This window comes from Anastrepha obliqua, chromosome 6 (assembly GCF_027943255.1).
Source record: "Anastrepha obliqua isolate idAnaObli1 chromosome 6, idAnaObli1_1.0, whole genome shotgun sequence".
NCBI lineage: Eukaryota > Metazoa > Arthropoda > Insecta > Diptera > Tephritidae > Anastrepha > Anastrepha obliqua.
The window spans coordinates 69176622-69194575 of NC_072897.1; the positions used below are offsets into that span (position 1 = coordinate 69176622).

A 17954-nucleotide genomic window follows, 5' to 3' on the forward strand; every position below is an offset into this window, starting at 1 on the left:
GGCATGCCTGGCACTGGCTTACATACCACGCTCTTGGAGGATGGTGAGGGTCGCTTTCATCCCAAAGGTTGGAAAAGACGACTACACCAGCCCCAAAAGCTTTAGACCAATCAGCATGACCTCATTCATGCTGAAAAGTCTCGAACGACTAGTGGAACTGCGCATACGTCAGAAGTCGCTGAAGGCTCACCCTCTGTCTCTATTTCAGCATGCCTATCAGAGTGGAAAATCCTGCGAGTCGGCACTGCAAAATCTTGTTGCTAGGATAGAGCTGGCCATCGACAGGAGGGACTATGCTATGGGTATCTTTTTAGACATAGAGGGGGCGTTTGATAATGCCACTTTTGATAGTATGTGTAACTCTGCTAGTAGGCACGGCGTAGACCGGGTGCTAGTAAATTGGATTCGTTCGATGCTGGCCCAAAGAATCGTTTCGGTGCGAGCAGAGGAAGATCTGCTGGTGTCATCTGGGGTTAACAGAGGCTGCCCCCAAGGCGGTGTGCTGTCTCCGTTGCTCTGGTGCATGGTAATCGATCCTCTACTCACCACCTTAAACGATTCGGGAGTCTACGCACAAGCATATGCGGACGACGTTGCTTGTTTGGTAACAGGCTCTTCGCTTATGAACATCTGCAGGAAAGTGCAGAAAACTCTGGATCGGATTGACACTTGGTGCTGTGCGAACGGGCTGTCGGCAAATCCCGCCAAGACTGGTATTGTCCTCTTTACCAGAAGGAGGAAGCTTGACGGAATCGTTCTGCCAAAGCTAAAAGGAGTCACAATCCAGCTATCCAAGGAAATTAAATATCTAGGAGTAATCCTCGATAGTAAGCTCCTATGGAAATCACACGTTGACACAAAGGCATCCAAAGCGCTGACAGCTTTCTGGCAGTGCAAAGGTGTCTTTGGGAAAACGTGGGGTCTCTCTCCTAGCAAGGTCCTATGGATCTACACAGCTATGATAAGACCCATTATCACCTATGCATCAGTGGTCTGGATGAGTAGACTATCCCTAGTGGGAGTCAGGAGGACCTTATCGAGACTACAACGCACTGTGGCCATCTGTTGCACCGGAGCTTTTCCGACCACTTCAGGCCCGGCACTAGATGCTCTGATTGGTTTACCACCACTTGATGCTTTCATCCGAGGAGAGGCCCTGAAGGCCATCTGCAGACTGAAACACAGTGGGAACTGGTACGGCCCTTGTCCGGCATTGGAACACAGAGAAGGTATGGACATCGATCCAACGATTCTCTCCATGCCCCTTGACTCAATGCCATCAAGAGTCGTACTTGAAAAGAGATACAGTGTAGTGCTACCAGAGGCTCAGTTGTGGGGAGACTCAGAAAATGAGCCCGGCAAACACTGTTTTCGCATTTTTACGGATGGCTCCAGGACCGAGCATGGCTCCGGCTCTGGGGTCTACGTGGAATCCAGCGGGACAAAACTGCACTTTGCTCTTGGAATGCATGCATCTGTGTTTCAAGCGGAGGTGTATGCAGTTCAAGAAGCGATGAACTTTGTTGTGGAAAAACGATGGAGAGGCAGATCTATATGTGTCTGCAGCGACAGCCAAGCTGCGCTCATGGCCTTAGATAGCCCTCAAACCACATCAGGGGTAGTGAAGTCCTGTAAATCCAGGCTGAACTATGTCGGCAGACATAACAGCCTGATGCTAACATGGGTCCCGGGACACGTGGGTATCGCGGGTAACGAGACCTCTGACTCCTTAGCTAAGATGGGCTCTGAAGCCAACTTCTTTGGCCCAGAGCCCGCTTTGCCACTCCCCTCTGCGGCCATCACGGCCACGGTTAGCAAATGGGTAACTACTACCCACAAGCGAGCTTGGCAGGCTGAGAGAGGCTGCAGATGGACAAAACTGATGTTACCTGTCATGTCCGATCGACTGTCGCAAACCCTTCTGTCATTAGGCAGAGGGGAGTGCAGACGGCTGGTTGGACTAATGACGGGCCACTTTCTGTGGGCAAAGCACATGGAAAGGTTGGGCATCTCAGACAGTGTACTCTGCCCAGCTTGTGAAGAGGAGGATGAGACGGCGGATCACTTCCTGTGTGTCTGCCCCGCCTTCGCCCGAATCAGGTTTGAGGTCTTTGGCACTGATGTGTTAAGAAGCGACCATCTTGGCTCCTTGGCACCACAAGATCTACTCAGATTTCTTCGGAGATCGGGTAGATTTAAAGAAAATTAAAAGGGAATCCAAGTGTAGTACAATGGACTCAATTAATGTCTGAGTGCTGCACTTGCTAGTTGTCCCGACAAAAAAAAAAAAAAAAAAAAAAAAAAAATATCTCGTTAAGAGATAAGAGACAGGATCGAACCACATCTGAGTGGGTATAAGAGGAGCTGAGTGCTCGAACGGCCGCTTGACTGTCGGTGAAAAAGCGGATATCCTTTAGTGATATTCTATTTTCTAAGAGAGTTTTCGCAGCATACCAGATAGCGCATACTTCCGCTTGGAATACACAGTAGTCGGGTAATCTAAATGATAGATTGATGTGAGGGGAATTGGAAAAGATTCCAAATCCCACTTTTCCGTCTTGTTTTGAACCATCTGTATATATAATCAGAGGGCCATTGATTTCGGTTAGATTTGTCTTCCATTCTTCCCTAGTTGGGAGTGAACAGGAGAATAGCAAGGGTGGTGATGGAAGACTTACATGATAGTCTATGTCGGAAGAGATAACAGTGTTCCTGTTCAGTATGGCCGAATGGCCAAGATACTTTCGCTGCAATCGCTTTGCCAGCCAGATCGATAGGGAACAAGTGAAGCAACGTATTTAGAGCCTTAGTAGGTGTTGTACTTAAGCATCCTGTTATCAGGAGGCAGGCTGTTCTTTGAACTCGATCAATTGTGGCTACTCTACACCGTTTTTCGAGTGCTGTCCACCATACAACCACACCGTAGAAGAGTATCGGTTTGATGATCGAGGTATATATCCAATAAATGATCCGAGGTGAAAAACCCCAGGTTTTGCCTATAGCTTTCTTACAAGTATAGAGAGCTATGAAAGCTTTTTTACATCTGTTTTCGATGTTCAATTTCCAACTCAACTTCCTATCTAGAATAACTCCTAGATATTTAGCTGAATCAGATAGGAGCAGTGATTCCCCTTTTAAAGTTATTGTTTGCAGTGGAGGCGATTGTTGTTTCCTATTGAAGAGAACAAGATCTGTCTTTGCTGGATTCGCATTTAGTCCGCATTCGGTGCACCATTTTGACAGAATATTGATTGAGCGTTGCATGAGCGTTGCATGAGCTCAGTGAGGGTATTCAGGTGTTTGCCTGACACGCAGAGAGCAATATCATCTGCATAGGCTACGACCTTGCAGCCTGCTTTTTCGAGATTTCGAAGCAAACTGTTTGCAGCGAGATTCCAGAGAAGGGGTGAAAGTACACCGCCTTGAGGAGTGCCTTTGACGGCGTACATTCTCATGCGGCTTAACCCAAGCTCTGAAGTGATTATTCTATTTTGGAGCATTTGTTCGATCATCTTTCGGATGGAGTAATTAATACCCAATTTGGCAATTTCAGACAAAATAGCGTTGGGTTTAATATTATTAAAAGCACCTTCTATGTCCTTAAATGCGACAAGAGAGTACTCCTTATTGTGAAGGGAAGTTTCCACTGTTTGCACCAGTGAATGAAGTGCCGTTTCAGTCGATTTCCCTTTAGTGTAGGCATGTTGTGCCTCAGAGATCAACTTAGTATCAAGTTGGGTTTTGATTTGCTCATCTAAGACTTTTTCATTAGCCTTTAAGCAAAAAGAGGTTAGGCTAATGGGCCTGAAGTCGTTTGGTTTACAGTGTGAAGGCTTCCCCGTTTTCGGAATGAATACTACCTTCGATTTCTTCCAAATCGTCGGAAGATAAGACAGATTTAAACACTTGTTAAAGATCCTTGTTAACCAAGGCAGTAGAATTTCTAGTCCTTCTTGAAGTTCTGCTGGAATGATGTTGTCAGGACCTGGTGATTTAAATTTTTTAAAGCTTAGTATTGCTGTAGAGATGCTATTAGAGCTGATTAGATCTGATATATTCCCATAATTACTCTGAAAAGTGCTGGGAAGTGCAGGTAAGTTGGCAACACAGCCTGGAAAGTGAGATTCTAGAAGTACTCTAAGAGTGTGGTCAGTTGAAGTAGTCCAAGTTCCATCTTGAGTCATGATAAAACTGGGAGAGACTGGGTTTGATGCAAGAATCTTGCGTAGTCTGCTTACTCCTGAAGTGTTCTCTAATTCTTGAGTGTATGATCGCCAGGATGTGCGTTTTGCACTTCTGACAGCTTTCTTAAATGCTTACTAATAAAAACAAACTCATATTTGATGTATTGAAAGCACCACAACATGCAACAAATAAGCCATCAGCAATAATTTATTAACCAACTCGACATAATATCAACACCGCAACTAATAAAAGAGAGCTTTCATCCACAGTGTCTGACGCTAAAATCCTCAATCGTAGATAGTCTCTACAAACATCGAAAATCAAAAACCAACACTAAACAATACGTTCAGCTGTTTAACGACGCAATTGAGGCGTACAAACCAGAGTTGGAAAAGCATCTACTCTGATGGATCAAAATCAGACACCCACACAACGTTTCAGTGACAAATGATCAAGGTGTCACAATAACTGTAGGTGCTTTACCACAATACTGCTCTCTACTTACAGCCGAAGCGGCTGCGCTACATGAAGCAGTACTTTTTGCCTCACAAACAGAGAAGTTTATAATATGCAGCGATAGTAAGTCGACAATTGACGCATTATTGAACACAAACAATAATATGGAGTTGATCAATCGTATAAAGGAAATTTTACACCAGCATAGAAACATAATCAAAATCATGTGGATCCCTGGTCAAGCTAGTATAAAAGGCAATGCATTTGCAGATGAACGCGCTAAAGAAGCAGGAAGGGAACCAAAAAACCCTATATCCACTACTATTCCCATGGCAGCCGGTTCTACGTACCGGAATGACTCGGGTTTTTCCCGACCAAGGGCTGCCGCCCCAGTATACTAGCCCTGTCTAGTGAAACCCATACCATCCCTCGCCTTACGTCACAGGAGCAAACTCCCGCAGCAACCCTGCTCCAAATACTTCTCCTCAGAGCTGGAATCGAATCCAACCCTGGGCCAGAAGTATTCTACTGCTGCGTCTGCCACAAACGGCTTCACCCGAACTCCACCTCGGTTAGGTGCAACAAGTGCAAGGGGTGGAGCCACCTTAAGACCTGCTCGGGTCTTAAGTCGCATAGGGAGTGGTCCACACGGTATGTGGCCACGTGTTGCTCCCGCTAGCAGGCGTCTGATGCCTCCACGGCTAACACACCCCCTGATAGGCCGGCACTACCAACCGCCACCACGACAAACACCTCCACGGTGAGGAGCCTATCGGAGCAACACAACTCCCCCTCAACCCCTCCCCTTCCTTCCAGCTCCAACCCCAGTGCGGGGACAAACCAGCAGCTCCTGGTCCCCCGCACAGTCTGTTCCGTGTGTCAGGTCGTAATACCTCGGAATCTGGTAACAGTCCAGTGCAATTCCTGCAATGGCTGGTGCCATTTTCGGAGATGTTCCGGCCTGCGCACCACCCGTGAGTGGACAACTGCCTACGTTGCCCCCTGCTGCAGAGCTCTGCACCCACAACCGCCCTCGGAGGCGCGACCGCCCACCACCATCAGGCCGCAACAGCCACAGTGGATTGCGCAGCAGGCCCAACGCAGACAACACCACGCGTCCCTCACCCCCCGGATTACACTGACCTCACCGAGAAGCTTCAAGCTTCTCCAGCTAAACTGCAACGGACTTACGAGTAAGGTCGACGAGATAGTCGACTTTATGAGCCGGCACAGTATCAAGATAGCTGCGGTCCAAGAAACAAAGTTGCACGCTAGGTCATCTCTGATCACCAGGGATGGCTATAACGTGCACAGACGTGATCGCGAGCGAGACAATGGTGGTGGCCTAGCGTTTATAGTCCACCACACTGTGCAGTATCGTCTTATCGATGAAGGAATCGACCGCATAGACAGCACCTTAGAATGTCAAGGCATAGCTGTCTGGTCAGGCGATTCCGAGCTCGAAATATTTAATATATATATACCCCCTGTCACCTGCTGCCCGGCTGGATATCACCCTGATATAGGTGCGCTCCTCAGAGGTGAAAACCGATTGGTTGTAGGTGACTTTAATGCGCATCATGATCTTTGGCATTCAAGCCTGCCAAATGATCGTAGGGGACAGCAACTGGCAGAGCAAATAGACGACTCGACATTCAGCACAGTAAACGACGACGCCCCCACCAGGGTAGTGGGCAATTGCAGCAGCTCGCCTGACCTAACAATTGCTAGCGCTGGTCTGATAAATAGCATAACGTGGCGACCTATGCTATCGCTTGCATCAGACCACTTGCCCATTATCGTCTCGATCGAGAGACCTGCCGACTTCGTTTCCGCGAATCACCGGTCCTATTTTAACTTTAAAAAAGCTAATTGGGCCGGCTTCACGGAATTTACCGAGGACACCTTCGCCGCTCTTCCCATCCCCACCGATGTGCGCGTAGGCGAACGCGCATTCCGCAGGGTGCTCACAGCTGCTGCGGCTCGCTTCATTCCTGCTGGAAGTTATAAGGACATTCGTCCTCATTTCCCAGCCGAAGCAGCCAGTTTAGCAAACGAGCGTGACCACCTACGCCAGGCCGATCCCGGGGATCCCCGCATAAGGGATCTCAATTTGGAGATCCGGCAACTGGTAAACCAGCATAAGCGGACTAAATGGGTTGAGCACCTGAAGACCTGCAACCTCACCTCTGGGGTGAGTAAGCTCTGGTCCACCGTTAGGTCCCTGTCAAACCCGACGAAGCACAACGACAAGGTGGCTATCACCTTCAACGGTTGCACTTCGTCGGACCCGCAGAGATGCGCGAGCTATTTTAGCCGGCTTTTTATATTGCATCCTCCGGGCGACAGAACCAAGCGTCGTGCTACCAGAAGGCTGCACAAACTGACGAACAACAGTGCGCCACTTACTTTCTCCGGTGATGAGGTTCAGGGGGCCATCAACAGTTCGAAATCATCGAAAGCCATTGGCCCTGACGGCTTAAACGCGCTGATGCTGAAGCATCTGGGACCCCTGGGAGTAGGATTTCTCACAAGGGTTTTCAAATTGTCTATGGCCACTCTCATCATCCCTGAAAAGTGGAAAGCAGGGAGAGTGGTCCCACTACTGAAACCTGGGAAACCCGCCAACCAAGGGGAGTCTTATCGGCCGATAACTCTCCTTTCCCCAGTAGTGAAGACACTTGAAGCCCTCCTACTCCCACTCTTCACGAAACACCTGGCCCCAGCCCCACATCAGCACGGTTTCCGACGAGTGCACAGCACCACCACTGCACTCACCGCCATAAACGCCCAGATAAATCGCGGGCTTAGCCAAAACCGCCCCTGCGAGAGGACTGTCCTAGTAGCGTTGGACTTGAAAAAGGCTTTCGATACAGTCAGCCATTCCACGCTACTAGATGACATTTATCAGTCGACACTCCCGCCAGGGCTGAAGAGGTGGTCCGCGAACTACCTGAGCGGTCGGCACTCGTCAGTGATTTTTCGAGATCAAATGTCAAAGCAGAGGAAGATTAAGCAAGGCGTACCGCAGGGTGGTGTCCTTTCACCCTTGCTTTTTAACTTCTACATCTCGAAGCTCCCCCAACCACCAGTGGGAGTTTCCCTGATCTCATACGCTGACGATTGCACGATAATGGCGTCGGGCAATGACATCGATGGCCTGTGTTCCAAAGTGAACGACTACCTCACCGACCTTTCTCGCTTTTTCACTGCGAGGAATCTACAACTTTCCCCCACAAAGTCCACGGCGACCCTTTTCACCACCTGGACAAAGGAGGTCAAGCTGCTCCTTAAGGTAAAAGTCGATGACACACCAATTCCGACTGTGAATAACCCCAAAATTTTGGGTGTAACCTTTGACAGCTTGCTCTCCTTCTCTGCGCATACAACCGCAATTGCCACTAAGGTCCAAAATCGCAACAAGGTCCTCAAATCGCTGGCCGGCAGCACTTGGGGCAAAGACAAAGAACTGTTGCTTTCGACATTTAAGGCAATTGGTCGGCCGGTTCTAAACTATGCTGCGCCTGTCTGGTCGCCTGGAACTAGTGATTCGCAGTGGACTAAGCTACAGACCTGTCAAAATACCGCCATTCGGACAGCGACCGGGTGCCTCCTGATGTCACCTATCCAACACCTTCACAACGAGGCACAAATGCTCCCAGTTGCGGAGCACAACAAATTGCTCAGCAAGCAGTTCCTGCTCGGATGTTACCGCAGGTCTCATCCCTGCAGACATCTGCTTGAGTCTGAGCCGCCTCCCAGGCACGTCAGGAGACATCTCTTTGACTACGCTGGCGATATCCAGGACAAGACCGACCGTAACCTACTGGACCGGACAGTATTTAGACAGTCTATAAACGACATTCACCGGGAGACCGTTACCACCTTCTTGAACTCCCGTCCTGTGAATGCCGTAATCGGAGTCCAACCACCACCTATTGCAGATGAAGAGCTCCAGCTTCCCCGTGAGACCCGTGTAACACTGGCACAACTACGCTCTGGATATTGTAGCAGGTTAAACTCCTACATATCCAGAATCGACCCCGACATACCAAACACATGTCCGGCATGTGAAGGTACCCCGCACGACACTAACCACCTCTTCACATGCCCCCTCAAACCGACTCATCTACCCCCCTCTCCCTCTGGACCCAACCTGTCGAAACAGCATGTTTCCTGGGCCTACCCCTAGATGAGCTAGACGAAGACGAACGATGATATGCCTACACTGACAGGGCTACCTATGCTGTTAACAACAACAACAACAACAACAACTATATCCACACTTCACTAAAATAGACATACGCAACTTAGTGAAAAAAAACTGTTTACTCGTCGATTGCTAGAAAGTGGACAAACTACAACCATCACTAAAAAGATCAAAATACCACCGGTATGTCAAAATACTCTTCAGCTTGCTCTAGTGAAGTCCTTAAAAAGTTCGTGCGCCCTATAATAGCCACACCTTAAGAACATACCTCCTGAAAAATTCCGACAAACCAATGGCACATTGTAATTTAGCCAACCTGTCCGTCATTCATATACTGGACGAATGCCTTCTTTACACCTAAACAGGGAAATCACATTTGGTAACATAAAGCCGACCAATCTACTGAAGACACCGAACATTGCTAATATCAGTGCTATTAACAAATTCTTAAAACTGTGTAATATCTTAGACATATAAATACATTCAGCAATATACAAAAATAAACTATGTAGATATAGCATGGTTTGTAAATAATAACACATTACATATGTATCTCTAGTGGATTAATTATGGATAATTAGTTCTCATGTAAATAATAATAATAATAATAACCTTGCAAGGACATTCACCCGGACAGGTAACAAATCGTAGAATTTTATTATATTATAATTATAATATGTATATAAATCTTTTTTCAGTTACAATGTGTAAACACTAAATTAACTAATATGGTTCCAATATGTTATACAGTAGGAGGCCGCCGTAGCCGAATTGTTGGTGCGTGACTACCATTCGTAATTCGGCGAGAACGTAGGTTCGAGACTTTGTGAAACACCAAATTTAAGAAAAAATGTTTTTCTAACAGCGGTCGCCCTTCGGCAGGTAATGGCAAACCTACGTGTGTATTTCTGCCATGAAAAAGGCTCCTCATAAAAATCATATCTGCCGTTCGGACTGTAGGTCCCTCCATTTGTGGAACAACATCAAGACGCACACCACAAATAGGAGGAAGAGCTCGGCCAAACACTCAAAAAGGGTGTAAGCGCCAATTATATATATATGTATATGTTATACAGCGTGTGACACCAACACGCAGGCTTCCTGGGCCTACCGTTAGATGAGTTAGACAATGGCAATCGGTGACTAAACAGCACCGGCAGGGCTTAGTAAACTGCTGCAACAAGAACAAGAATCGATTGAAGTTTTGTGCACGATATGTTAATTGATGGTATGGTGTGGATGAAATTTAAATTTCCGAAAAAGAGAATATCAGAAAAATATGTAAAATCTATAATATAATTCAATAAGAATTAAAAAATATTTGATATTAATATTTTTATTACTTAATTTGTAACATTTATTGCATTTTTGGAATTTTTCCGACGTGTTTTTTCCAAAGCTTACTATTATTACTATTCTGTACATACCTGTCCTATATTCAATTCTTGTGGGAATTGATTCAGTACGTTGCCATAGCTGTTTTTATCCTCGTCGATAACGGAGACAATTAGTGCGATTAACTTATGCCAAAAATCAACATTATCCAACTTAGGGCCGTGGTCGTCAGAGTCACGTTTTGCTTCGTTTGGATCCACCTTTAATTTATAATATTTTGTTGTTGCTTAATAAACCAATTAGCAATGAAAAACTATTTTACCTGAAATTCCCTATTATAGAGTTCATAACAATTTTCGAAGAGGAATTGATAGGTGGATCTAAGACAAGCTTTTACGCAATCCTTGACCACTGTACTCGCTCGTGGAGGGCTAGACAGTTCTTGCACCTAAAGTAAATTCATATACAAATTTAAGGTGACCTTTTTTTTAAACATTTCAATGAAATAGTTAAAAATATATAGTTACCTTCATGCGAAAAAATGTGATACTGGTCAATAAGTCAACAGTTGACTTAAGATCCATTAGTTTTTCTTGACTGGATGCAGGAAAATTGTTGCGATACATGGATAAGTCAATACGTAGCGAATTGTGCAGCTGATCCAATAACTTAACGAATTTCTCTTTCTACGAGAAGAGTAACTCATTTAATTTAAATAATTGAACTATTATTAATGGCATTCGTAATATATCTAGAATATGTAATAATATAAAAAATTTAATAAAAAATAATCGATAAGTAGTCTATAAATTATCGAGATCTTCAAAACTATTGATCATGGACGCATCTTGAGGCCATATACGAGCATGTGGTTGTCACAGGCCTTTCTAGCTCTTACGTAGCTCTCTAACCGAACTGGTCCTAAGCTTCCTATAGCTGCACATTTATGCACACAAATGTGCACAAAAGTTTATTGAAAATTGTGTTGATACAATTTAATTTTAAACCTTCTTTAAATCACAATATAGCAGCGTTAGGTTCCCGGGTTTTCCTAATTTTGCGTTCCACAATTTCCAACCACCATGCTAGACAGTTGATACTACATTTTCGGACCATGTGCAGCATTTTTTTTTCTCTAAACGTTTGCCCTTTCATTACTGCCAAATTTATAAAATAATATATACCATAATAATATACCATATTGTTACAAAATTTTGTTACGTTAACATTTAAATAAATCTCTCACAATAATTGCTCTGAGTTCGAACACTGGACTGTCAAATATAGGTCACAAATCAATGGAAACACCACATGCTTTATTTTAATTATTTCCTTTACTACCACATGCTTTATTTTATTTCCTTTACTTTACCTTACATGCACAGGCCCACCTTAAGACTGAATCACTCTATTATATATATATATACGAGCTGTGTTTAAAATGTATGGCGAATTTTGTTTTTTCAAACATTATTTACTTATTCATTAATATCTATTTTGTCCCCTTCAAAGCAATCCCCATGAGATATTATGCACTTGTGCCAACGTTTTCTCCAATCTTCGAAGCAATTAAAAAAATAATTTTTTTTATCTTGTTCAGCTTCTTCTTCGATGCCGTCCTTATCTCGTTAATCGGAGCGTAGCGTCGTCCTTTCATAGGCCTCTTCAGTTTCAGGAACAAGAAAAAGTCACAGGGAGACAGATCTAGGCAATACGGTGGCTGTGGCATCATAAATGTGTTTTTTTTGGCCAAAAAGTCGTGCACAAGTAACGATGTGTGAGCAGGGGCGTTATCGTGATTGCAAGAGCCAATTTTTGTTCTTCCACAAATCCGGGCGTTTCTGGCGGATTGCTTCGTGCAAATTGCGCATAACTCGCAGATAATATTCCTTATTGACCGTTTTACCCTGTGGCAAGAACTCATGATGCACAACGCTCCTGCAATCGAAGAAAACGGTAAGCAAAACCTGCCTCGGCCTTCTGAGAACATTTTGTACCACCGATAAACGTTGCTTTGGTCCAAAGTAGCTTCTCCGTATGACACAGTCAACATTCGGAATGCATCCGCGCACTTAATTTGGTTTTTCACACAAAATTTGATACAGGCTCTTTGATCCATCTTTTTTAATAGGTAAAAATCGAAGACGAGCCGAAAAAATCGAAATTACGCAACCTGGATGTTCTTTCACAAATGGACGACCCTACAGTTTAAGGCCGACTCTCAACAGAAGATCTTTTTTATGAAAAGCTTTTTCATGATAGAAATACACTCGGAGGCTTGCCATTGCCTGCCAAGAGGGGGCCGCTATTAGAAAAAACTTTTTATTCATTTTACTGTTTCACGGAGATTCGAACCATTCGGCTACGACGGGCGCCGAATCACTCAATAACTTTTCGTTTATTCGCTTACAAGTGCAACTTCCAACTGAATACCTTATGCGCATGAATCTCTGCGTATATATTGTATTAGCGCAGAAGCGTGGACGATGACAACATCCGATGAAGCGACGTTTAGAGTGCTTGAGAGAAAGATTCTGCGGAAGATTTTTTGACCTTTGCACGTTGGCAACGGCGAATATAGCAGGCGATGGAACGATGAGCTGTATGAGCTGTACGACAAAATAGACATAGCGCAGCGAATAAAGATCCAGAGGCTACGTTGGCTGGGTCATGTCGTCCGAATGGATACAAACGCTCCGGCTTCGAAAGTATTCGACGCGGTACCAGCTGGTCAGAGGAAGAGGAAGGCCTCCTTTGCGTTGGAAAGATCAGGTGGAGAAGGACTTGGCTTCACTTGGTGTGTCCAACTGACGCCGGTTAAAACGAGAACGAAGCGACTGACGCGCTTTGTTAAACTCGGCCAAAATCGCGAAAGCGGTTATCGCGCCAATTAAGAAGAAGAGAACTATCGTATTTTCTAGATCTACCAGTTCGTATCTTCTGGCAAATTTTTGTTGTTGCAGCTGCTGACTAACACCCGTCTGTGCGATGCACAATGACCATGCACGTTTTCCAATGCAGTCCCGTAGGGCATGCTCCATAAGGCGCCCAAAGGTTGCTGGCGCATTACAGAATCCGAAAGGCATCACAAGAAAACTGCCACAAGCCATCTCCTACGCTGAAGACTGTATTCTCACCATCGCAATTCTCAATTCCTACCTGCCAGTAGAAACTTTTTAAATTAAGTCATTTCGCTCCGGATAAAGTGTCCAGGGTGCTAGCTATTCGAGGTAATGGGTAGCTGTGCTTTTTCGTGACTTCATTAAGCTTGCCACAATGTAATCCCCACAAAATCGGGTACTTCCATTTATTTCCTTAACCAGCATAACTGGTGTGCTCCACCGCTTATTGATGGCTCTGTAACTACATTTTGCTGCATATCCCGTATTATCTGATTTGCTTCTTCGCGCTGTGCTAGTGGAATTCGACGTGTCATTTGGCAAACGCAAAGCCTTTCCTGTATCTATTCGCTGTTTCACGAAATCATTTATTCCAGGATTTCCACAATCACCGTTGAATATGTAGCCGTAGTTCTCCAGCAATCTCTGAGCGTTTCTTCTCTCTAGGCCTCTTACTTCTTGCAACCATGTCCTTATGACATCAAAGGGGTTTCTTGGTGCTTTCTAGAACTCTTCCCTTTCCTGTTGTGGTCAATCGCAATTTATTGTGGCTTCTACAACCCGATATTACCCTATTACAGCAATTATCCAGAGTAAAGCGTGACTTGAACTCATTGAGTACCCCTACTGAAACCCTCGTGCCTTTTCCTGTCTTTACCAGTGTTCTTTCCACGTTTATATTCGCCCTCTCCTCAGCAGATTGTATAACCTACACTTCATCTGTCCCACAACCTCCTTCCTTTATACTCGAACTGCTTGGTCGTGACATTTGAGAGGAGGACTCGCATATTATTATCCTTTTTGTTTCTTCCAGATTCGCTTTCCAACTTCAACCAGATGGACTTTGCGCACTGGCTTGTTCAAGGGAGCTGCTGTTTACTGTGTCAGTGCAAAATACACTGTTCAGCAAATGTTTCCTTCGGTGTTAAATATGCTGCCCCTTACGTATCCGGATGCCGTATACCTCTTATGATTGTTTGGCTCTTTATCCTTTCCACGAAATCTGTGGTGTTCTTTGCTCAGGCCAAACTAAACGCTCAAAATCTGTCGCGTATTCCTACAAGGTATCATTTGTCCTTTAACAACGATTCGCCATAGTTCGCCATAGCTGATAGGAGGCTTCTGGAACTGCCTCCAAATACTTCGCCGGCGAAACCACCAATGCAGCAACTTTGTCTGCAGTACTCTACTGATTTGAGTTGTTCGAATTAAAAATAATAAGTAATTGATGCGTATACTTCTGTTAGGTGTTTGTACGAGCTCCTCCTCCACAAATGGAAGGACCTACAGTTTTAAGCCGACTCCGAACGGCAAATGGTTTATTTTCATTTTGTGCTGAGTTTTTTTTTCTTTTTCTATCATTTGCTTTTTCGTGCACGCAGATTCGAATATACGAATGATAGTCACACACCATCTCATTCGGCTACGGCGGCTGCCGAACTGGAGCTTAAATATAGGGAATGGTATAGTGCCGTCGAGAGATGGAGGGTTTACCTTGGGACGACTATTTAAAACATTTGGATTTGGACAATTGAATATTGCAGTTCACAGAGGCGAGCTGCACCTACCTCAGCCTCAATTGCTTCCAGTTGCGACGTTAGATGTGTCTCCTACCTATACTTCGAAATAGGATATAGGCATATCCTGCTTTTCCAGCTTCGAATTCATCTGTGACGACAACCCCACTGATATTTGGTACATCTGTGCTGAGACTTGTGATATCTGCGATGACATTTCCGTTGCCACTTACGACGACCGCGATATTATTCTCGGCGATATTTGAAATGAAGTTTCCGATGATAATTGCGCCGATATACGCATGCCCCACAAAGTCTGTTCTCACTCGAATAGCGTTCTTAAATTTATTAAAAACAAAATATAATATTATGATTAAATTGAAATCTTTACAATTTGTTTATTCACTACATTCCCAGCTTTCAAGAGCAAAAATAAAAAACAAGATTCCTCACTTCACTTTTTAGATAACGGGATAATAATTTCAGCAGGATGTAAATGTGGCACCAAAAAGTCTGCGTTCAGCCTGTTTATTTTAATGATACCGTTAATTTTAAGATATTTTTCCTTGTTTATATTAATTTTTGCTTGCGCATTACTTCCACTGAATGTTAACAAAGCTTAGTTAAACATTTTATTTATAACTGGAGATAAAAAAAGAACATGGAAGGAAAGGGAAAAGAAATAAGGGTTTCTGAGAGGAAAATAATTATAAAAATGTAGAAAGACGAAAAAAGTTTCCGAAATATTGGAAAATCTATTGGGAGAACGTATTCCTCTATTCAGCGAGTTGTAACAAATTTTCGGCAAAGTGGAATTTTTACATCTAAGCCCAGGTCAGGGCGTCCGAAAAAATTATCGACCCGGGAAGAGCGTTCTATAATCAACTTGGCAAAGGTTAACCCCCGGATTACATCCTCAAAATTAGTTGAAAACATAAATCAAACATTTAAAAAAAGTATTTGCGCTGAAACTGCCAGAAAAGTTCTACGTCAAGCTGGATACCATGGTAGAGGCGCCCGAAGAAAGCCTTTCATTTCTTCTTCTGGAAAAAAGTAATATTTTCAGACGAAAGTAAATTTTGTATATTCGGAATAAAAGGCCGTCAAATTTTTTGGCGAAAACCTGGAACTGCTCTTGAAAAGCAAAATCTTGTTGGCACGGTTAAGCACGGAGGTGGCGGGGTTATGGTATGGGGCTGCATGGTGGCAAATGGGGTGGGTCAGTTAGAATTTATTGATTCGACGGTGGATAAATGGGGATACTTGAACATACTAAAACGGAATTTAAAGCAAAGTGCAGAAAATCTTGGGTTATCAAGAACATTTTGGTTTCAACAAGATAACGACCCGAAGCACACAGCCGAGTTCGTTAAGCTTTGGCTCATGTACAACGCCCCAAAACAGCTTAAAACACCGCCACAGTCCCCAGATCTTACCCCCATCGAGCATCTGTGGGATCTATTGGAAAAAAGAATTCGTCAGCAAGTGATTACTAGTAAAGAGGTTTTGCGGAGTGTCATGAAGGCAGAATGGAGGAAGATAACAGCAGAGGAAACAGAGAAACTAGTAAGTTCAATACCAAATAGGCTGAGTGAAGTCCTGAAGCCACGTGGATATCCAACTGAATATTAGATTTAATTTTTGCATATAGCATATCATGTTTTTGTATTAGACTTTAAAACTGAACGCAGACTTTATGGTCGCTTTATTTACTTGTTTCAGCCATTATTCACCGTTACCTAAAAACTTATGTGAGGAATCTTGAAATTTATTTTTGTTTTTGAAACTTAAACATATAATAAACATATAAATATATAGAAATTTATAAAAATTATAAAATCAGGTTGTGTGCTTCATTCACTAAAAAGTTATTGTAGGGTGGACGCAGACTTTGTGGGGCATGTGTATGTAACATCTGCGATGATATTCGCGACGACATTTCTGATATTGCAGTCATCATCACATTCAAATGTATACCTGATAAACGTCATAGATTCACTCCCTTCTCTTCCATTTGGTCCATAATTCCTCAGCTTCCAGTTTCGATATCATAATGTAGACCACTGCGAAAAATTTCACAAACTCTCCATTGCTGCTGATGTAGCGGAAGCGAGAAACGGGATCTAAGCTGGAGAGCTATCTCAGGCTATCCCCTAAAGACACACTAAGGAACCTCAAACGCTTATCCACCAAACCCGGACATTTGCAAGGAAAGTGTTCAACAGTCTCTTTCTCTGATAGATCCTTACAACTTCTACAATGGGGGCTGTATGGTAGTCCAAGCTTCTCCACATGAGTTCCGAGCACCCAGTGACCGGTGACCATCGCTACGAGTTTGGAAATTGAATGGCGGGGGATCCCCAGTACTTTGAGCATCCTGCTTCTGTGGTACCGAGGCCAAAGCGATTTTGAGATAGCACACGCTAAGATAGAACTCCATTTGTCTACGCTTTATTAAGACAAAACTTAAACAGCTTTCCCTTTAACAACGGTCAAGGGGACACCAATTTCTTGGATGAGGACAAGCTCATCGGCAATTTCGTTTCCCTCTATATTCCTATGATCTAGAACTCAGATAGGAGAAATGTTTCCTGCACATTCGATACGTTTGATTTCCTTCTTGCAGGAGTTGACGACGACATGGCGACGACCGAGCCTTAATCGCACCCTGACTATCGGAAAATATATTTATGTTTCCCTCCCATCAGCGATCCCTCAGCATCCTGCAGTGGGGCATGCTCTATATCATTCTTTCTATGCAGCGAAATCTGTTTGAGAAAGATTGTATGATATGCTTACTCACAGCCGAGGTTAATAACCTACGCTCATACATTACTGTTGCTTTTGAGAAGTTTGGTAGTGATAATGCTGCAGCTAAAGAAGTAATTGCAGCTAAACATACCCGCCCACCGTTATCACTAATTTCTCATGCTGCTATTTCTTCGTCCGTCGCCGCTAATAATTTCACATCCTGATCTAATGCTTGTTCAAGTGTTGCTTCCCACATGCACGTTGAGATTTTGGCACCAACAGTTGTTGTCTCCTCTGCTGCTCTCTCATCTACTACTGCTGCTTGTGCTGATGTTGGCGTAAATGTGACTGCTGCTATTCACCGTAATTAGTCTACATACA

At 44.1% G+C, this 17954-nt stretch overlaps 1 protein-coding gene across 1 annotated transcript in view; it reads right to left on the reverse strand.

Moving 5' to 3' along the window:
- Window positions 1-17954, reverse strand: part of LOC129249829 (protein unc-13 homolog A-like) — a 423174-nt gene that overhangs the window by 105108 nt on the left and 300112 nt on the right. The window contains exons 8-10 of the mRNA XM_054889499.1: window positions 10714-10872; window positions 10509-10634; window positions 10279-10446 (exon numbers count right to left, since the gene is read on the reverse strand). Of these exons, the coding sequence (XP_054745474.1) occupies window positions 10279-10446; window positions 10509-10634; window positions 10714-10872 (453 nt within the window). The remainder of the gene's footprint in view (window positions 1-10278; window positions 10447-10508; window positions 10635-10713; window positions 10873-17954) is intronic.